The sequence below is a fragment of the Mastacembelus armatus genome, chromosome 2 (genome assembly GCF_900324485.2).
Source record: "Mastacembelus armatus chromosome 2, fMasArm1.2, whole genome shotgun sequence".
NCBI lineage: Eukaryota > Metazoa > Chordata > Actinopteri > Synbranchiformes > Mastacembelidae > Mastacembelus > Mastacembelus armatus.
The window spans coordinates 10,805,285-10,824,524 of NC_046634.1; the positions used below are offsets into that span (position 1 = coordinate 10,805,285).

At 44.3% G+C, this 19,240-nt stretch overlaps 2 protein-coding genes across 3 annotated transcripts; both read right to left on the minus strand.

Moving 5' to 3' along the window:
• Positions 1 to 4,901: 4,901 nt before the first annotated feature.
• LOC113127101 (stonustoxin subunit alpha-like) lies at positions 4,902 to 10,962 on the minus strand. Its single transcript, XM_026301357.1, has 5 exons — positions 10,819 to 10,962; positions 6,641 to 6,757; positions 6,349 to 6,522; positions 6,026 to 6,072; positions 4,902 to 5,920 (listed from the first exon to the last, which is right to left on the minus strand). The coding sequence occupies exons 1-5, from the start codon at positions 10,905 to 10,907 to the stop codon at positions 5,361 to 5,363; spliced, it is 987 nt and encodes a 328-aa protein (XP_026157142.1). The 5' UTR covers positions 10,908 to 10,962; the 3' UTR covers positions 4,902 to 5,360.
• Positions 10,963 to 13,452: 2,490 nt separating this feature from the next.
• LOC113127079 (NLR family CARD domain-containing protein 3-like) lies at positions 13,453 to 18,932 on the minus strand. Of its 2 annotated transcripts, none has more exons than XM_026301305.1 (9): positions 18,904 to 18,932; positions 18,701 to 18,814; positions 18,109 to 18,187; positions 17,746 to 17,965; positions 15,811 to 17,605; positions 15,531 to 15,704; positions 14,987 to 15,160; positions 14,674 to 14,720; positions 13,453 to 14,569 (listed from the first exon to the last, which is right to left on the minus strand). In XM_026301305.1, coding segments are annotated over exons 1-9 (3,138 nt in total). In that variant the 5' UTR covers positions 18,906 to 18,932; the 3' UTR covers positions 13,453 to 14,036. The 2 variants fall into 2 exon arrangements, with proteins under 2 accessions (XP_026157090.1, XP_026157092.1); XM_026301307.1 differs by having other exon boundaries at positions 18,925 to 18,931.
• Positions 18,933 to 19,240: the final 308 nt, after the last annotated feature.

Consider the following 19,240-nt stretch of genomic DNA (forward strand, 5'->3'; position numbering starts at 1 on the left):
CAACACCCGGACCAAATCTGCCTGCTGCTGGAACTCTGCCTCAACACCAGCTACTCTCATACAGAGGTGACGTTACAGACAGAAACATGGTTTGTGCCATGGGCTCCTGTGTCACCGTCGCTGCCATTTGTACATGGAAGAAGTAGAAAAGAAAGCGCTCAACTCTTCATAGCAACAGCACAACTCATTGGTTTCAATATGATGTGTCTGAGCTCTCCTGGTCCACCCTGTGGAGGAATCATGAACAATGAGCTCACATGACGTCTGTCTGTCCACACAAAGACCAACACAAAGTAAAGGTCCAGGAAGTGAGATTTGGATGTGAACAGTGGATCAGATGAGTCCCTGTAGTGGTAAAGCTTTACTAGTCCTGCTGATCCCACTGAGAATCAGCAGCTCAGTCTGCAGCTGTTTGTAGCTTTCAGCTCAGTTTGGTTCAGTCCCAACAGCTCCAACATAGATCTCTCCCTCCCTCACTGAACACTGCTGCAGAGTCCTGGAGCAAGGACCTACAGCCAGTGTCTGCTTGTCAGACTGGTTGTACTGGGCAGCTCCCAGTATGAAAGATCAGAACAAACGGAGCTGGAACTTCTCTCTCAGCTGCTTTTTCATTCTGCACATGATTTCTGTCCTGATGACATTTACGACAGAAACACTTTGGATCTCAGACGTGGTCGGACAACATGTCACACAAACTCCATCTTTTCTAGAAAAACTCGACTCTGACTGAAAGTACAGCTTACATCTGATCAGCTGCTGGACTTCCTCCTTTGAAGCTCAATTAAACGCTCCACTTGACCAGTCACTCTTGAAGGACACACAGCTGGTTCAGGAGAGTCTGTCTCTGCTGCTGATCCTGAAACAAAGGACAGAGCTGATAAATGTGCATGTGGATAAAAACTGATGAAAATTATTGTTCAATCTTTCATTAACACACAAACTGACATTTGTCTGTCTGAAACAACCTTTGGTCCATTTTAAATCGTTTCCTTCCATCAACAGATTGTCTGAAATTCAGCGAATGGTCCATGGATACATCATTCATCATAGACACAGATTCAGGTCCAGGTCCAGGAGATCCTGGTCTGTGCTGCTGCTCTGAGCTTGAACACAACACACACAGAGCAGTGAGTTTGTGAATAATGATGGAGCAGTGATGTTTGGTGCTGAGCTCTGACATGGAGAAGAGTCCTGGACTCTCCCAGATCCTCATCTCACCTCTGAGCTTCGGTCTGGCTCTCATGGTCCCCACACAGACTGGGTTTAGAGGGACGGACTCCCTCCCGTCTGTCCTCACACTGATCCATGCTGCTGAATCCACATCAGCTCACACAGACTTTGTCCCTTCACCTGGAGAGGAGACACAAATCATTCAGATGCTGCTTTGCATCATTTCTCCTGTAAAACCATCAGCTGCTGCTTCTCTGTTTGCTGTCAGTGTCAGTTGATGCAGTCAGACAGTGTGAGGCAGAGGAAGCTGCCATCAGCTGCTGCACTTCTACTGTCAGGACACTAGATGGACCCATGAAGCTGCTGAGGCCTTGATTCTGACTCTCAGCAGGAAGGAGACTCACTGATTTTATGACACAGCTGCAGAAAATCACTGAGACAAAGTACAACAGCTGTGACAGATTATTTCACTTCTAAGCTCCAACAATGAAACTTTTGGTCATTAAATAAAAGTCATTTCCACATCAGAAACTAAAAATACAAATTTCACTGGAAACGGTTCTAAACTGGTTTCAATGTGTTTCATGTGATCGTGTTTTTAAACTATAAATATTTAGCAAAAACTGGAAATAAGTCCAAATACCTGCGGCTCTTCTCCACCTCCTCCACAGGCAGAAGCTGCCTCAGTAAATGGAGCTTCCACACAAACACCGACCCGACACTTCTATTCCAGCTTCAAGTCCCAGACCCCGACACGTCCAGGCAGGTTTACCTGCCTATTTCTCCACGGCAGGAATAAGTTATATAGAAGTTCACCTTGTTTCTGATCAAAGCACAGCTGGTTTAATGAGAAGATACAAATAAAACAGTCACTTCACCTTCAGACGGACTTTGGGTCCAGGAAAGTAACTGCGTCATAAAACAGAAGTGAAACTCTATAAACATGAATCACGTGTTTTTATTATAACGGCACCATCAACAAATCCTGGGCCCAACCCCACACAGGGAACATCAAGATAAAATAAAACCAATATAATGATGGTTTGTAGCCACAGTAGCAGTCTGCTGTTCACCCTTTGCACAGAGAAGGTTCCTACTGTTGTATAAACCAACTTCAGTGAGAAATAATGAAAGATCATTAAAATCACCATCAGTTCATGTGCACATCATAGTGATTTGAAAAAGATTTAAATCTCCAGAAAAGTAAATTAATTAGCAAACCATCCAACCATATATGGACTAACAACTTCCATTATGATGATTTTGGACAGGATACCAACTCACTTTGTCTGCCCCCACTCCACCCTCATCTGAGATGGTATCTTCCAGCTTCTGATTGTCTGGACACACCTGATCCAGGTAACCAGCAGTGGGCGGGGCCAGAACAGATGGAAAACAAGGAGAAGAGTGTGTTGAGCAATCCTGGTTTAGATAGTACTTTATGATGGTTATTGAAAAAAAAAAAAAAACACATCCACAATATGACATTGGTTCAGCCTTTAGTAAATCAGTGTCTTACAGCCTGAATTTTATAACGTCAATAACTGGACTTAGGTCCTGTAACGTTTGCTTTTACATTATAGTTTGAGTCATTGGCCTTAAATAAATGGACATTACAACATGTATCACATCCTGGGTATTTTGGAAATAGAGAAAACCACAGCGTGGGTGTTATTCTGTTGCTGAGGAAATATATTAAACCAAACTGTCCTTTAAGTCTTTGCCACAGACTCACTGTCTCTTTGTCTCTCAGGTGACAGAAAACAGAAGAAAACATTACGTCCACAGGCAACAACAATGACATTTAATGCATTTGAAGTTTTTATTAAACATTTTATTACTGTTTTGCTGCAACAATGTGTTATGACCCTAGGGGTCATTATGTGTGTGGTTGTGTGTTGTTGGCTCTCCCCTCCCCATTTCGAGTGTGTGTGTGTGTATCGGATGCTGGAGTGGGCGTGGACTCGAGGACCGTGGATTGGACTTCCGGGATTGGTCCAACACTTCCCGGAAGGACTATAAGAAGCCCACGGACTGCTGCTCAGGAGAGCTATTTCTCCCACCTTTGCCATTCCCAGCTATTTGGATAAAGATTTCGATTTCGAGTTAGAGACTAGGTTTTGTTTCGTTTTGTAGATTTAGTGTTGATAGTATTTTCGTTATTTTTGATTAGACATATTTAGATTCGTAGGTTACGTTTGTGTTTTGTTTTCTCCTGTTTGTTTTAGGAGTTTCCAGGCTAGCGACCTGTGATTTTGTGTTGTTTCTTTTGATTGATATTATAGGGCTGTTTAGCGTTTTTGTTATTTGATCTTTTGTTTGTTTGAGATCGTAGGGCTATATTTAGCGTTTGTGTTTGTTTTCCATTATTCGTACTATCGTAGGGCTCACGGAGCGTTTTGTTTGTTTTGTACATTCTGTATTGTATTCTGTGTTTAGACAGAATAAATATTCTTGTTAATTGTAGTTCGTCTAGTTCGTGTTTGTTGAGAGTGGAAGAGGTTTGGAGGAAAACTCCACAATCGTGTTACGCTCCGGCAACCCCTAGGCTGGGGCGTAACAAATGAGAAGCAGAGAAACAACAACAAACATGCAGCAGCTGAAAGTAGCAACAAGACAAGACAGGAAATGAGACTTTGTTAAACCTGTTGACAAATATTACTCTGTTTACTCCAAACCACAGCTGGACTGTACACACACACACACACACACGCACACACGAATAAAGACGACCTGGACTTTCTCCTGCAGGACAACCAGCGCTCAGTCGTCCCAGCTCAAGAATAACAAATGTATGTTTCAGGCTCCAACACCAGGGGGCGCCACAACACCAACAGAGTCAGTACACAGTGTGAGAAACAGGGCTGTTCTCTAACATCTTTAAATCCAGTCACTGTGACAGACTATTAGCTGGTGAGTTATAAAGATGGGACATATTAACCAGTACACTCTGGCAGATTCCACCAGTCTCCAGTGGATGCTGCCAGTGAAGGTCAGAGACCATTAGCACTGATCACTACCAGCTGTCAGTAGCCAAGTAGCCACATGTTGGTACAAACAGTAGTATTAGTTACCAATAGTAGCAAACACTACTTCTTTCCAATAGTAAGACCAGTATTTACAAACACTAGTTAGTCCCCATCAGGTGTCAGCAGCCACCAGTAGCTTCCAGACCACAACAGCATTGACATGTAGCTACAAGGAGTCACAACTTCACAAAAACACTCAGCAACATTAACATACAGTTACCAGTCCCTGCACATTACTACCAGTGTTTAGTTACCAGTATGTGCAATAGGCCAGGACCTATTAGTAGCCACCAGCAGAGCGGTGGTCAAGTTGTATGTTTGATTAAACCTTTTTTTTGTCTTGCAACTCAACACACAACGGACAATTGGCTTCATGCTGACATTTAAAACGAGACAAAGGGGGTCTGTCTGGGGTCGAAGGTGTCTCAGACCTCCAGCTGTAGTCAAACATCTAGAAACCAGAAGATTAACAGCTCAGAAATCCCCAAAACAAGTTATTTTTGTATAATTATCAGCTCTGTAGTTTTTGACTGTCACAGGATAAACAAGAAATAATTTCATTCTTTGTGTCATACCATAAAAATCTTTGTAAAACTATTAATACAAAAGTTTATTTACATCATTATTACAATAAGTATCACAATATAAAACTCCTCTGTTCCTACATTCGTAGTGTTACTGCAGTAAAAGTCCCAAAGTATCATCCTCCAAATGTACTTGAAGTATCCAAAGTAAAAGTACTCATTGTGCGGAATGGCCCATTTCACATGAATTGATCTGATATTAGTGGATTCTAATTATTGATGGATTATTGTGTTGATCACTTTCAGGCTAAGTGTTAAGACTTTGTCAACTGTATGTGCAACAAAATCCATCACTAACGAAGGGAGTTAGTTAGTGTTTACAGAAAAGCAATGGCCTTGACGTCTCTTCCCTCAGTTAACTCTCAAATTAGGTTTTACATTCACACACTCAAACCTTCACTCATATGCAGCCGGACATGAAGGTGCTGCAACAATTTGTACTTTGATCGGCTTATTTTACCCGATAACAAGATGTTATACTGTAATCTCCCTGTTCTTCCACTGATCTGAGGACTGCACCCGGACACAGAAAATATTAAATCTTCTGTAGACCAGAGAGGTAAAGTCTCTCTCTCTGCTACTGTGAACACAGATACACTGAGCAGTCGGGCCACCAAAGAAACGAACCAAACCCAAACCCAGGATACAGAGGCTCGGTGAATGTGGCACTGAAGGTGCAGATGTGGATCAGTGTGTCACAGGAGACTCTGTAGAAGGACAGAGTGCCGGCAGGCCAGTCCAAGTACACTGCTACTCTACCGGAGGAGGAGGAGGAGGAGGCCAAGGGGAGGTGGATGGATGTTGTTCCTTTATTGTGACTAACAGAGAAGTGGCCACCATCAGAGCAGCACAGCATCCAGGACTGATCATTCAACCCAAACAAGCAATCGGTGCCGTTCCCCACTCTGCTGATTCCTCTGTAACTCACTGACATATTCATCATTCCTTCCCACTCCACCTCCCAGTAACAGCGACCAGTCAGACCATTACTACACAGCAGCTGAGGCCAAGGTTCAAATCTGTCTGGATGATCAGGATACGACTGATCCTCCTCCACACGAGTCACCTTCTTGTTGTCGTCAGACAGTTTGAGCTCGTTGTTCATTGTGTTTGTGTCGATTGTGAGTTCACAGGAATCTGATGGAGAGAACAAGACACAGTAACAGCTGCAGTTACTCATCTGTCACCTGGTTGAGTGTGAGCTGCTGTGTTGTCATGAACCTCATTTAAAAACACACTTACACTTCTTCAGACCTGGTCTCAACCATTGGACTCCACCAGGATCCACCCTGAAAGGACGAGGGGGGTCAGGTCAGCACAAACCAGTGTTTCCTACATGTGTTATTGTTCATATAAGACTCAAATCCACCATGAAGCCAAAGGACAGAGAAATTGTTTGCAGCTCTTCATGTCAGACCTCTCCATACCTCAGAGTGTCCAGTCTTGGTGTTCCCCAGGGCTCCATCCTTGGCCCCTTATTGTTTTCTGTTTACATGCTTCCACTGAGAAATTTGATCCATAAACACAATATTCTTTATCACTGTTAGCAGCAGACTTCTCCATACCTGAGAGTATCCAGTCTCCAGAGTGGACCCTTCAGTTCAGCAGACAGGAGATTCAGTCCAGACTCGCCTAAATGGTTGTAGCTCAGGTCCAGCTCTCTCAGATGGGAGGGGTTGGAGCTCAGAGCTGAGGCCAGAGAAGCACAGCCTTCCTCTGTGACCAGACAGCCTGACAGCCTGGGAAACACAAAACAACACACATGGAAGATCCTTGGATGATGCTGCTGTGTCCAGTCACATACAAGATCAAACTGTCAGCAGTGACTCAGTATCTGTGATATTTGATCATCCTGACCTGAGAGTCTGCAGGTCATTGTTACTCAGGTCCAGCTCTCTCAGAGTGGAGGACTGGGAGCTGAGAACTGAGGCCAGAGCTTCACAGCTTCTCTCTGACAGGTTACAGAGTCTCAGCCTGCAGAGGAAATAAGGAGCACGAACACATCAGTTTCTTGAGTCTGACAGATAATTTGTTGAGCTTGTCACATTTGAGCAAACTGAAGACCAAAATACAGTCCACAGACCTAGGGCTACAATGCAAAGTGCATGGCCATTTAATAGTCAAAAGACTAAGTTTAATTGTTACTGCTCTATAGTTGCAGATGTGACAGTTACTGATAAATAAGTAAAAAGGTGTGAGTTCCACTTCCTTTTATCCAGAATTCACATCAGTGTCCTGGACAATATTTAAGGCAAAGTCAGAGAAAAGTTTCAACTGCAGGGAGCAAAATAGTTAAGAGGAATATTTCTCATCATTTGAGACGAACACTAACAGGTCCTGACCTGAGAATCTCCAGTTTACCGTGTGGACTCCGGAGTCCACCAGAGACCAGCTTCACTCTGGAGTCCTGCAGGTCGTTGTTACTCAGGTCCAGCTCTCTCAGAGTGGAGGACTGGGAGCTGAGAGCTGAGCTCAGATTCAAAAGTTATTAAAGAATGATCTGACAAAACAGGATTTGGGGGAAAAACTATTAGATGTTCAATTTCGATGCCATAGGTCAGAACAAGATCAAGGGTGTGATTAAAACAGTGGGTGGGTTTATTAACGTTTTGAATGAAACCAATTGAATCTAATATAGAATTAAATGCAATGCTGAGGCTGTTATTTTCAACATCTACATGAATGTTAAAATCTCCCACTATAATGACTTTATCTGAACTAAGCACTAAATCAGACAGGAAGTCAGGGAATTCAGTTAAAAACTCTGAGTAAGGGACAGGTGGACGGTACACAATGACAAGTAGAACTGGTTTTTGTGTTTTCCAGTTTGGATGTGAGAGACTAAGAGTGAGGCTCTCAAATGAGTTATAACTGTTCTGAGGATGAAAGTTTAATAATAAGTTTGAGTGGAAGATTGCAGCTACTCCTCCACCTCGACCTGTGCTTTGAGGAATATGATAATTTTTATGACTGAGGGGGGTTGATTCATTCAGACTGACATATTCATCCTGCTGTAACCAGGTTTCAGTAAGATAAAGTAGGTCAATTTGGTGATCAGTTATCAAATCATTTACTAACAGAGATTTAGATGAAAGAGACCTAATATTTAATAATCCACATTTGACAGTTCTGTTTTTCTGTTCAATAAGAGGAGTGGTCTTAATTTTTATTAGGTTTTTATGAATAACTCCTCTTCTGTTAACTTCTGATTTATTTGATTTATATGTTCGAGGGGCAGACACAGTCTCTATGTGGTTTGAAGGGGGCGGCGGCTCTAAGGAAACTGCAGAGAGGCGTTTTAGACTGAGTCTCTGCATCCCGGTCCCCACCCTGGATTGTCAGGTTTTTGGTCGGCTAATAAACTCGGCCAAATTCCTAGAGATGAGAGCTGCACCATTCAAAGTGGGATGGATGCCGTCTCTCGCTACCAGACCGGGTTTTCCCCAGAAAGTGGCCCAATTGTCTATGAAGCCCACATCGTTTGCTGGACACCACCTAGACAGCCAGCGACGGAACGACGACATGCGGCTAAACATGTCATCGCTGGTCAGATTGGGGAGGGGTCCAGAGAAAACTACGGAGTCCGACATTAATTTAGCAAAGTTACACACCGACTCAACATTAATTTTAGTGACCTCCGATTGGCGTAATCGGGTGTCATTGCTGCCGACGTGAATAACAATTTTCCCATATTTACGATTAGCCTTAGCCAGCAGCTTCAGATTTGACTCGATGTCGCCCGCTCTGGCCCCAGGAATACATTTGACTATGGTCGCTGGTGTCTCTAGCTTCACGTTCCTGACTATGGAATCGCCAATTATCAGAGTCGGTTTCTCAGCGGGTGTGTCGCTGAGCGGGGAAAATCTATTAGAAACGTGAACAGGCAGGTGATGAGCCGTGGGCTTCTGCTTAGGAGTACGTTTCCGTCTGACCGTCGCCCAGGCTAATTCTCCGGGCTGCTCCGGAGCTGCCCTTGGACCGCTAACAGACCCTGAGCTCGGTGGCTCCACACCAGCTAACGGGGCTAGGCTAGCTGGCTTTTGTTCGAAGGTGCGGAGCTTCCAGATCAGTGATCCTCGCCTCCAAGGCTAACAGAACCTTACACTTATTACAGGTATCATTATTCTAAAGGAGGCAGAGGAAGAACTAAACATGTGGCACCGAGCAGGAGAGAGAGAGAGAGGGAGAGGCCATGTTAGCTAAGCTAACTAGCTAGCTAAGCTAACCGCTAGGCTAACGAGCGCTAAGTCAGGAAATAGCAACAAACACCGGTCAAAACAGAAAAGTACTTGACGAACTATACAACACGACACGCTTGCAATATGAAGTGATTCACTTCCAGTTCAACTGTACACTGAGTGTAGTAGAATGAGGTGAGAAGTTGTGGACATATAACATTTCCCAGTATAATAATATCTGTTTCTGGACGTCTGACAGTGACAGAGGAAGTTTCCTGATGCTGAAGTCTGTGACAAGTAGAAACTTTAATCCTCCCACTGTATTAAATCAATTTGGGAGGCAGAAGCAAAATGAGCTGCTGTTCTTAATCCATGATTTTAGCCAATATAGACAATCAAAACAACCTTTAGGCCTCCATCCTTTATTTCTCCGACTATGTGCTTTGTTTCTCCAGATGAAGTTTAGATGAATTTGGTTGATAGATTTTATGATTTTATTGGGGGCGGCGTTAGAGTAAGATGAATAGATGCACCTTCGGTTTTCGTTCAGAAGAATTCCAACTAGAACTGATAAATCTATTTGGGTCCATGAATTAATTTTACTTTGCAATCTTCAACCTTGTTTCCTACCTTCAATGACAGACTCAGCTTTTGGTCGTTTGTAAGATAAATTCCCAGGTATTTGATCAGAGACTGGATTGGGATATTATACATGTCTTTAAGTGGTGTAGAGCAAATAGTTCACATTTCTTTTAAAGTTTAATGTTAATCCTGAAGCAGCTGAGAATTTCTTGGTCATTTCAATATTGATGGTATTTGATGTCTATGTTTGAGAAATATTGTCGTGTCGTCCACTAGTTGGCTGATAATACTATCGGTACCCAACACATTCAGTTCCTTAATCTCATTACACTTTTTCATCTAAACTGCCAAAGTTTCAGTGACCAATAGAAATAAATAACAGCCTTGAGGGATTCCTACGTTAATCTCAAACCCAGGGCTGCTGCCATTAGGTAATAATACTGCACTACTAATATTCTGACATGATCCTTTAATCAAGTTCCCAAATCGAGCTCCGAAACCAAAATGTTCAAGTGTTGAAAGGATAAAAAAATGTTCCATGTAATCAAAGGCTTTGTGGAAATCTAAAAACAGAAGAGAACCATCATCTTCGATTAGGTTTCTATATTCAGTGATATCCTTTACCAGCCCTATATTATTGGGTGTTGATCCACCTTTTAAGAAGCCAGATTGTGTTTCTGCTATAAGGTTTGAAATCCCTGTTTGAAGACGAGTGGTGAAAATATAAATAAGCAGTTTATAGTCTGAGTTTCTAAGAGTGATGGTAAGTAAGATGGCGCCCCCTGCTGACTCCAAAGTGCCATGACTGAAACAGACTTTGTCTCCCATTGAGTCCAAAATAAAGTGTCTTCTACCTTGGAGCGGGTTTCTAGTAATAATAATAATAATAATAATAATAATATGAGCATTTTTTCCTTTGCAAAATAAAACAAAGGCTTTTCTTTTGGTTCTTTCTCTGAGGCCCCTTGTATCGACTGAAATAAGAGACAGATCATCTTTTAACATAAACATCAAACAAACGGAACAAAAAACAGCAAAACACAATTTTCTTAGCTGTTATAGAAACAGTGGTGAGAGACTTAACAGACAGGTCAGGTTTTCTCCCTTTGGTACCAAAACCTAGAGCATAAAGTCTTCACACAGGAACTCACTTGACCTTAGTTTACTGTTTGACCCTTTGTAGCATTTGTATTTATGTCTGTTTGCACTGGAGTACCCCCCCCCCCCCCCCTGTACCAAAACAAATTCCTTGTGTGTGTGTGTGTGCACACTCACTTGGCAATAAAGCTCATTCTGATTCTTAGGAACCAATCTTCTTGGCACGACTCTTGGACCATTAATGAAGGCGCACGGCCTCTAAACATGGTCCCGAGACCCTCTGCTCCCACTGTTCGGTCCAAGTCCTTCCCTTTGCTGAGGACTAACCTGTCCAACCCCCCACATGAATCCCAGCATCACTGAAGCTCCAGACCAGCTGCAAATCAAAGTCCACGTAGGAACCACACAACTCCGGAACCCGCCTGAGACTCGACGCATTTTGACGTTTCTTCCGTGTGAAAGTCGTGGACTGACGCCCGGCAGTAAACTCCAGTGGTGCTCAGCAAACACAAGCTTCTAATAGCGGATTCGGCGACGTCGTTTCGTCTCATTTAAGCAGATTTAAGCCACAAACCGGACTAAAGCCGCGGCGGATCCCACTGACTCCACAGGAACTCGCTTTCTTTCTTCTTCGTGAGCTTTAACTGCGGTAGCGACCGGCACAGTGGGAGCATCACCGCCCCCTGCCGCTCTGGAGGAGAACCGGGCTCTGACCGGCCCCCTCTGTTTGCCTGTTGGCCAAACTTTGTTCTATTAAAAACCATTTCAGCCAAAACAAGAGAACAATGCTAACAATGCTAACCTCTGCGGGACTTTGTACCCGGGAAATGAAGGTTCAGTCCAGAATAAACACAACTGACCATGATACAGTTCACACACACACACACATTCATTCAAATATTGGAGACTTTCTATTCAGTCTGATAATGACACGGATGTTATTTCACTGCTGCAAACGGCTTTTCTGTCTGAACTGAGAAATAATCCGTGTGCTTACTGCCCTCCGGTGGTCACACCGGGTCACTACAATCATCAGTATTGATCAGTGATGGAGACGAAACACTAATAAGGCACAAAACATATAAGGCCCCATATATTTGAACAAATACACAACACAAAGAACAAAAGCATGTTGTAAAAAATCAAATCAACAGATGGGGCAACATGAAAGGCCAGAAAACATAAAACAGGGAGCCATGAAATTATATTCAATCTATTCAGAAATGAAACAAGCTGAGCTGCTTTGTGTTTGTTAGAAATTCCAAAGATTTTGTCAAAAGGTTTGACTCATTTCTCCAGTGGGTTAAAGTGGGTTTAGTTCTAAAAAGCAACATTTGGGCCTGAAAAATGTCCCTAACAAAATAATAATATTGACACTGGCATCAATCTCACTGTCACTAATAAAGACAGAAACTTTAACTTCTCTTACAGTGAGAGGAGGCAGCTCAATCCCCCTGGACTGGAGCCAGTCCTGAAAACCAAGCCCACATCTCTGGACTATGTCACAAGTGAAGAACAAGTGTTCTAAATAGCTCAGACAAACAAAACCCTCAGAATTCGGCTGAAGTCCAGTATTGGAGTCAATGTACAGAGAAATCAGTGTGTTTACTGCCCTCCTGTGGTCACACTGGGTCACTACATTACACTGATGTGTGTGTGACAGGATTCAGTGATGATCAGGATCAATCATCACTATTGATGAGTGATGGAGACGGCTGAGAATAATATTCCAAGTCCATGTCAGTGTGTGTCAGTATTAATGTGTATTAATATGGAGAGAGCTGCAGTTCCTCACTGTGACCACTGGAGGGCGCTGATCACTCACATCTGTTGTTCTTCTGTTTCTGCTCCATCTGACTTTATTCCACATCTACTCTCATGTTCCTCGTCACATTATTGACAGTGAACTGATCAGTGTTTACTGCCCTCAGGTGGTCATAGTGAGGAACTGCAGCACTGATCGGTTTGCTCTGATTCTGTTTTCTGAGTTAGTGACAAACTATTTTCTCTGTGCAGGTCTGGACCAAAGTGGGCCAGTCTGGGACTTTCTCCAGATATTGATCCATTTCTAGATGAAACTCTTTTGTTGTTCTCTTCCCACATTCATGTGAATAGAATCAGTAAAATATGCAGCCGAGCTCATTGCAGGACAACATGCACGACTTTCTACCAGCTGAACTTGAACTTTATATTTTGAGGAGCTGTGAGATGAATCAAACAGAGTTAGTAGAAATATTCCAGTGACGTACAAATACCTCAAAGTTGCAGTACATGCAGCACCTTGTTTTGGACTCTAATGAACCTGGACTGGGGGCAGCTGTACAGGAAGTGTGCAAACATGATGTTCAAGTGTCCTGAGCACGGGGTGACGCACTGAGCACGCTCACAGCTCCTGCTCTTTTATTTTTAGATGTTCAACTAAATGTGGAACTTGATCTGAACAGTGTCAACAGACAAACAGGTATGTGGCCTGGGCTGGGAACTGGATCCTGAGACGGAGCTCGACCTTCAGCTGAAATCCAGACGGCAGCTGCAGTACAAGCAGAAACCGCACAGCGCAGAAAGTACAACAGCAACTTACTGCACCTGTTCATAAAGACATGACAGTTACCTGAGAAACCTGTTTATTTTCTTTATTTACTTATGAGGTTTTGGTCGTTGGACCACGTCACATTTAAGACAAATATAGTCAAAACATGGGGATTATCAAGAAAAGTCATTTTTGTCTCTTTGCTGTGTCATTTCTCATTTCTCTGTACTATTTATACTGTGAAGTCCAACTCACTGCTGCAACAAAGGAAACCACCAGGATACTCATCAAAAGCTTTAATTGGACATAACAGCTGGGCATGAAATAGAAAAATGCATAACTCTGTTGTCTCAGTCCAAGGAGACGTCTTCAAAGTCCAAAACCCCAAAATCCTGAGTTCCCTGTGATGAAAGAAAGAAAATCTTGAAAGTCTTTCCTGAACCTAAAATAAATCAGGCGTCATTTCATTCATTCTGCAGCCTGACTTAACCCATGGACACAGAGAAGATGATCCTCATTTCTGAGATTCTCCTCAGGACAGAAACCTTCCAGATAAACTCCCTTCATGCTGCAGCCTTCCACCAAACACTGAGCTTCACTAACTTTCTTCTCTTTGAGCTGCTTTGCTTTTTCTCGGTATCTTCACTTCTGGATTTGCTGCTGAACAAAACGGCTCAGTAACACAGAATCTCTCTCACATTTTATTAGTCTGAGCCCATTAAATTATAAGTGAGAGTCCATGTTTCAAGTTGCACCGATGGTCATGAGCTTTGGGTAGAGCCTGAAACAATGAGATCAAGAATACAAGTGGCTGAAATGAGATTTGACCGTAGAGAGAAAGATCCTCTAACAGGAGGAAACTCTGTTACTCTGAACACAACAACACTGAGGTTCCAGGAAACCAGGCTGAAAACCCAGGATACAGAGGCTCAGTGAATGTGGTGTTGAAGGTGTAGATGTGATTCAGTGTGTCAGAGGAGACTGTGTAGAAGGACAGAGTGCCAGCAGGCCAGTCCAGGTACACCGCTACTCTACCAGAGGAGGAGAACGATGGAGACACAAATCTGTGTTCATTATTGTGCAACGCAAAGTAACCACTGTCTGAGCATCTCAGACTCCAGGACTTATCATTGTATCCAAACTCACAGTCGTCACTGTTTCCTCTCCGACTGATTCCTCTGTAACTCACTGATACCTGAAGCACTCCAATCCACTCCACCTCCCAGTAACAGTGACCAGCCAGACCATTACTACACAGCAGCTGAAACCAGTTGTCAAATCTGTCTGGATGATCAGGATACGACTGATCCTCATCCACCCAAGTCGCCTTCCTGTTGTTGTCAGATAGTTTGATGTTTCCGTTCACTGTGTTTGTGTCGATTGTGAGTTCACAGGAATCTGATGGAGAGAACAAGACACAGTAACAGCTGCAGTTACTCATCTGTCACCTGGTTGAGTGTGAGCTGCTGTGTTGTCATGAACCTCATTAAAAACACACTTACACTTCTTCAGACCTGGTCTCAACCATTGGACTCCACTAGGATCCACCCTGAAAGAATGAGGGTGGTCAGGTCAGCACAAACCAGTGTTTCCTACATGTATTATTGTTCATATAAGACTCAAATCCACCATGAAGCCAAAGGACAAAGAAAATGTTTGCAGCTCTTCCTGTCAGACCTGAGAGTGTCCAGTCTTGGTGTTCCCCAGGGCTCCATCCTTGGCCCCTTATTGTTTTCTGTTTACATGCTTCCACTGAGAAATTTGATCCATAAACACAATATTCTTTATCACTGTTAGCAGCAGACTTCTCCATACCTGAGAGTATCCAGTCTCCAGAGTGGACCCTTCAGTTCAGCAGATAGGAGCTTCAGTCCAGACTCGCCTAAATGGTTGTAGCTCAGGTCCAGCTCTCTCAGATGGGAGGGGTTGGAGCTCAGAGCTGAGGCCAGAGAAGCACAGCCTTCCTCTGTGACCAGACAGCCTGACAGCCTGGAAAACACAAAACAATACACATGGAAGATCCTTGGATGATGCTGTTGTGTCCAGTCACATACAAGATGAAACTGTCAGCAGTGACTCAGTACTCTGGTTGAGGAACCCTCTCTGAATACTGTCTGTTCTTCTTTGTTGTTTTGGTGCCAACTTGATAATATAAGTTCAAAATCATCTGTGATATTTGATAATTCAGCAACAAACATAAAATGATGGAAAATTCTCAGAGTTTAGAAAGTTCTGTTAAAGTTTAGTAAAATGTCATGAGACAAATTGTATCAGCAGACACAGTCTCACACAGATTACAGCTGTTTATCACTGATGTCAATCAGATTTTAATTGGGCATCAGTCAAACAGGTTAATGACCTGAGAGTCTGCAGTTTACAGTGTGGACTCCTGAGTCCATCAGAGACCAGCTTCACTCCTGAGTCCTGCAGGTCGTTGCTACTGAGGTCCAGCTCTCTCAGAGTGGAGGACTGGGAGCTGAGAACTGAGGCCAAAGCTTCACAGCTTCTCTCTGACAGGTTACAGCCGCTCAGCCTGCAGAGGAAATGACAGAGAAAAGGCAAATCTGGACTTAGTTCTTTTTCTCTCGGGTTGAGTCCATCTCAGGGTCTCTTTGTAATGACAGTGTCGGCACACTTACAGGACTTTCTTGGAGAGTCTGACCACCGGCAGCAGCCTCAGAAGAGCCTCCTCTGAAGCAGAGTATTTCTTCAGATCAAACACGTCCAGGTCTTGTGCTGATGACAGTAAGATGAAGACCAGAGCTGACAACTGAGCAGGAGACAGTTTTTCTTTGGAGCGTTTCCCTGATCTCAGGAACTGTTGGATCTCCTCCACTAGAGAACCATCCTTCAGTTCATTCAGACAGTGGAACAGGTTGATGCTTCTCTCTGGAGACAGATTCTCACTGAACTTGGTTTTGATGAACTGGACTGTTTCCTGACTGGTCTGAGAGTCACTTCCTGTCTGGGTCAGTAGACCGTGGAGGAGAGTCTGATTGGTCTGGAGTGAAAGGCCAAGGAGGAAGCGCAGGAACAGGTCCAGGTGTCCATTTGGACTGTGTAAGGCCTTGTCCACAGCACTCTGGTAGAATAGTTTCTCTGCAGCTTGGTCTCTTCTGGTCTCAGACGTCTGGGAGGTTGTTTGTTCCTCTGACAGCAGATTGACTCCAGAGTTGATGAAGGTCAGATGGACATGAAGAGCAGCCAGAAACTCCTGAACGCTCAGATGGATGAAGCAGAACACCTGCTCCCGGTACAGTCCTCTCTCCTCTTTAAAAATCTGTGTGAACACTCCTGAGTACACTGAGGCTGCTCTGAGATTGATGCCACACTCTGTCAGGTCGGATTCATAGAAGATCACGTTGCCTTTCTGCAGCTGCTCAAAAGCCAGTTTTCCCAGAGACTCAACCATCTTCCGGTTCTCTGGACTCCAGTGTTGATCTGTCCCAGCTCCTCCCTCATACTTGATGTTCTTCACTTTGGTCTGAACCACCAGGAAGTGGATGTACATCTCAGTCAGGGTCTTGGGCAACTGTCCTCTCTTTCTGGTTTCCAACAGATCCTCCAGAACTGTAGCAGTGATCCAGCAGAAGACCGGGATGTGGCACATGATGTGGAGGCTTCGTGAGGTCTTGATGTGGGAGATGATGGTACTGGCCTGATCCTTATCTGCGAACCTCTTCCTGAAGTACTGCTCCTTCTGTGGGTCGGTGAACCCTCTGACCTCTGTCACCATGTCGACACAGTCAGGAGGGATCTGATTGGCTGCCGCAGGTCGTGTGGTTATCCAGAGGCGAGCGGAGGGAAGCAGTTTCCCCCTGATTAGGTTTGTCAGCAGCACATCCACTGAGGTGGACTCTGTAGCATCAGTCAGGACCTGAGTGTTGTGGAAGTCCAGAGGAAGGCGACACTCATCCAGACCGTCAAAGATGAAGACAACCTGGAAGTCTTCAAACCTGCAGATTCCTTTGGTCTCAGTGAAGAAGTGATGAACCAGTTCCACCAAGCTGAACTTTTTCTCTTTCAGCACATTCAGCTCTCTGAAAGTGAAGGGAAATGTGAACTGGATGTCCTGGTTGGCTTTGTCTTCAGCCCAGTCCAGAGTGAACTTCTGTGTTAAGAAGGTTTTCCCAATGCCAGCCACTCCCTTTGTCATCACTGTTCTGATTGGTCCATGGCTTCCAGGTGAGGCTTTAAAGATGTCTTCATGTCTGATGGTGATTTCTGGTCTGTCTGGTTTCCTGGATGCTGGATCAATCTGTCTGACCTCATGTTCCTCATTGACCTCTGCAGACCCTCCCTCTGTGATGTAGAGCTCTGTGTAGATCTGGTTCAGAAGGGTTGGGCTTCCTGCTTTAGCGACCCCCTCAAACACACACTGGAACTTCTTCTGCAGGTTGGACTTGAGTTGATGTCGACACGTGGCAGGAGATTCTGAAAGAACAGGCAAAGAAACATTTCCTTAAAGAATGAAGATACAGATTTATTCCCCACAGAGAAACATCTCCATCACTTTGGAAATGTCACATATGGCCTTTATCCATCATGTTCAACCTTTATAGAAATCCTCTTACTGCTCTGCAGACAGTCGGCCAGCTCCTCCTGCTTCATTCCCCTCAGGAAGTTCAGTGTGATCTTCAGAAATGCTTCTCTGCTGCTCCTCCTCTGCTCTTCATCCTGACCGTCCAACAGCTCCTCATCCTCCCTCTGACTCTCTGGGGAACCTGAAGTCAGAACCTTCTGCATCTTCTTCAGCTCATTCTTCACAAAACTGACAATGTGGTTCTCCAGCAGCTGGAACAGAGAACTGTATGAACACCAACTAAAACGATGGCTCCCAAACTTCAGGACCACGTTGGACCCTGGTCTAAGAAGTGCAGCGTGGAGATGACTGTGAACAGAACAGATGTCAAAGCAGCAGTTGTACATGTACAGACCATAAATACGGAGTCCGGCTGTGTCGGACGCTGCTGGGCAGACTGAGCACCGGGAACCTCTGAGCTCTCCTGGTCCACCCTGTGGAGGAATCATGAACAATGAGCTCACATGACGTCTGTCCACACAGAGACCAACACAAGGTAAAGGTCCAGGAAGTGAGATTCGGATGTGAACAGTGGATCAGATGAGTCCCTGTAGTGGTAAAGCTTTACTAGTCCTGCTGATCCCACTGAGAACCAGCAGCTCAGTCTGCAGCTGTTTGTAGCTTTCAGCTCAGTTTGGTTCAGTCCCAACAGCTCCAACATAGATCTCTCCCTCCCTCACTGAACACTGCTGCAGAGTCCTGGAGCAAGGACCTACAGCCAGTGTCTGCTTGTGTCAGACTGGTTGTACTGGGCAGCTCCCAGTATGAAAGATCAGAACAAACGGAGCTGGAACTTCTCTCTCAGCTGCTTTTCATTCTGCACATGATTTCTGTCCTGATGACATTTACGACAGAAACACTTTGGATCTCAGACGTGGTCGGACAACATGTCACACAAACTCCATCTTTTCTAGAAAACTCGACTCTGACTGAAAGTTACAGCTTACATCTGATCAGCTGCTGGACTTCCTCCTTTAAACTCAATGACATAGTTTTTCGACTGGTTGCTCTTGAAGGACACACAGCTGGGTTCAGGAGAGTCTGGTCTCTGCTGCTGGATCCTGAAACAAAGACAGAGCTGAATAAATGTGCATGTTGGATAAAAACTGATGAAAATATGTTCAATCTTTTAATTAACACACAAACTGACATTTTGTCTGTCTGAAACAACCTTTGGTCCATTTTTAAATCGTTTCCTTCCATCAGCAGATTGTCTGAATTGCAGAGGAGGCTCCATGGATGCAACACCTATCATGGACACACAGCTGGGCTCAGAGTCAGAATCAGGTCCAGGTCCAGGAGATCCTGGTCTGTGCTGCTGCTCTGGTCTTGAACACAACACACACAGAGCAGTGAGTGTGAATAATGATGGAGCAGTGATGTTTGGTGCTGAGCTCTGACATGGAGAAGAGTCCTGGACTCTCCCAGATCCTCATCTCACCTCTGAGCTTCGGTCTGGCTCTCAAGGTCCCCACACAGACTGGGTC

What these genes read in the sequence shown, in the direction of transcription:
- LOC113127101 (XM_026301357.1), bottom strand. Translation starts at nt 10,907, where the DNA reads ATGTTTAGAGGCCGTGCGCCTTCATTAATGGTCCAAGAGTCGTGCCAA. An exon ending in AGAATGAGCTTTATTGCCAA is followed by an intron (nt 6,758 to 10,818) that starts GTGAGTGTGCAC and finishes TTTCCTCTGCAG; the next exon opens with GCTGAGACTCTGTAACCTGT. An exon ending in TGGAGACTGGATACTCTCAG is followed by an intron (nt 6,073 to 6,348) that starts GTATGGAGAAGT and finishes TCGTCCTTTCAG; the next exon opens with GGTGGATCCTGGTGGAGTCC.
- LOC113127079 (XM_026301305.1), bottom strand. An exon ending in AGACTCTCCAAGAAAGTCCT is followed by an intron (nt 15,705 to 15,810) that starts GTAAGTGTGCCG and finishes TTTCCTCTGCAG; the next exon opens with GCTGAGCGGCTGTAACCTGT. An exon ending in GAGACCAGGTCTGAAGAAGT is followed by an intron (nt 14,570 to 14,673) that starts GTAAGTGTGTTT and finishes TCTCTCCATCAG; the next exon opens with ATTCCTGTGAACTCACAATC.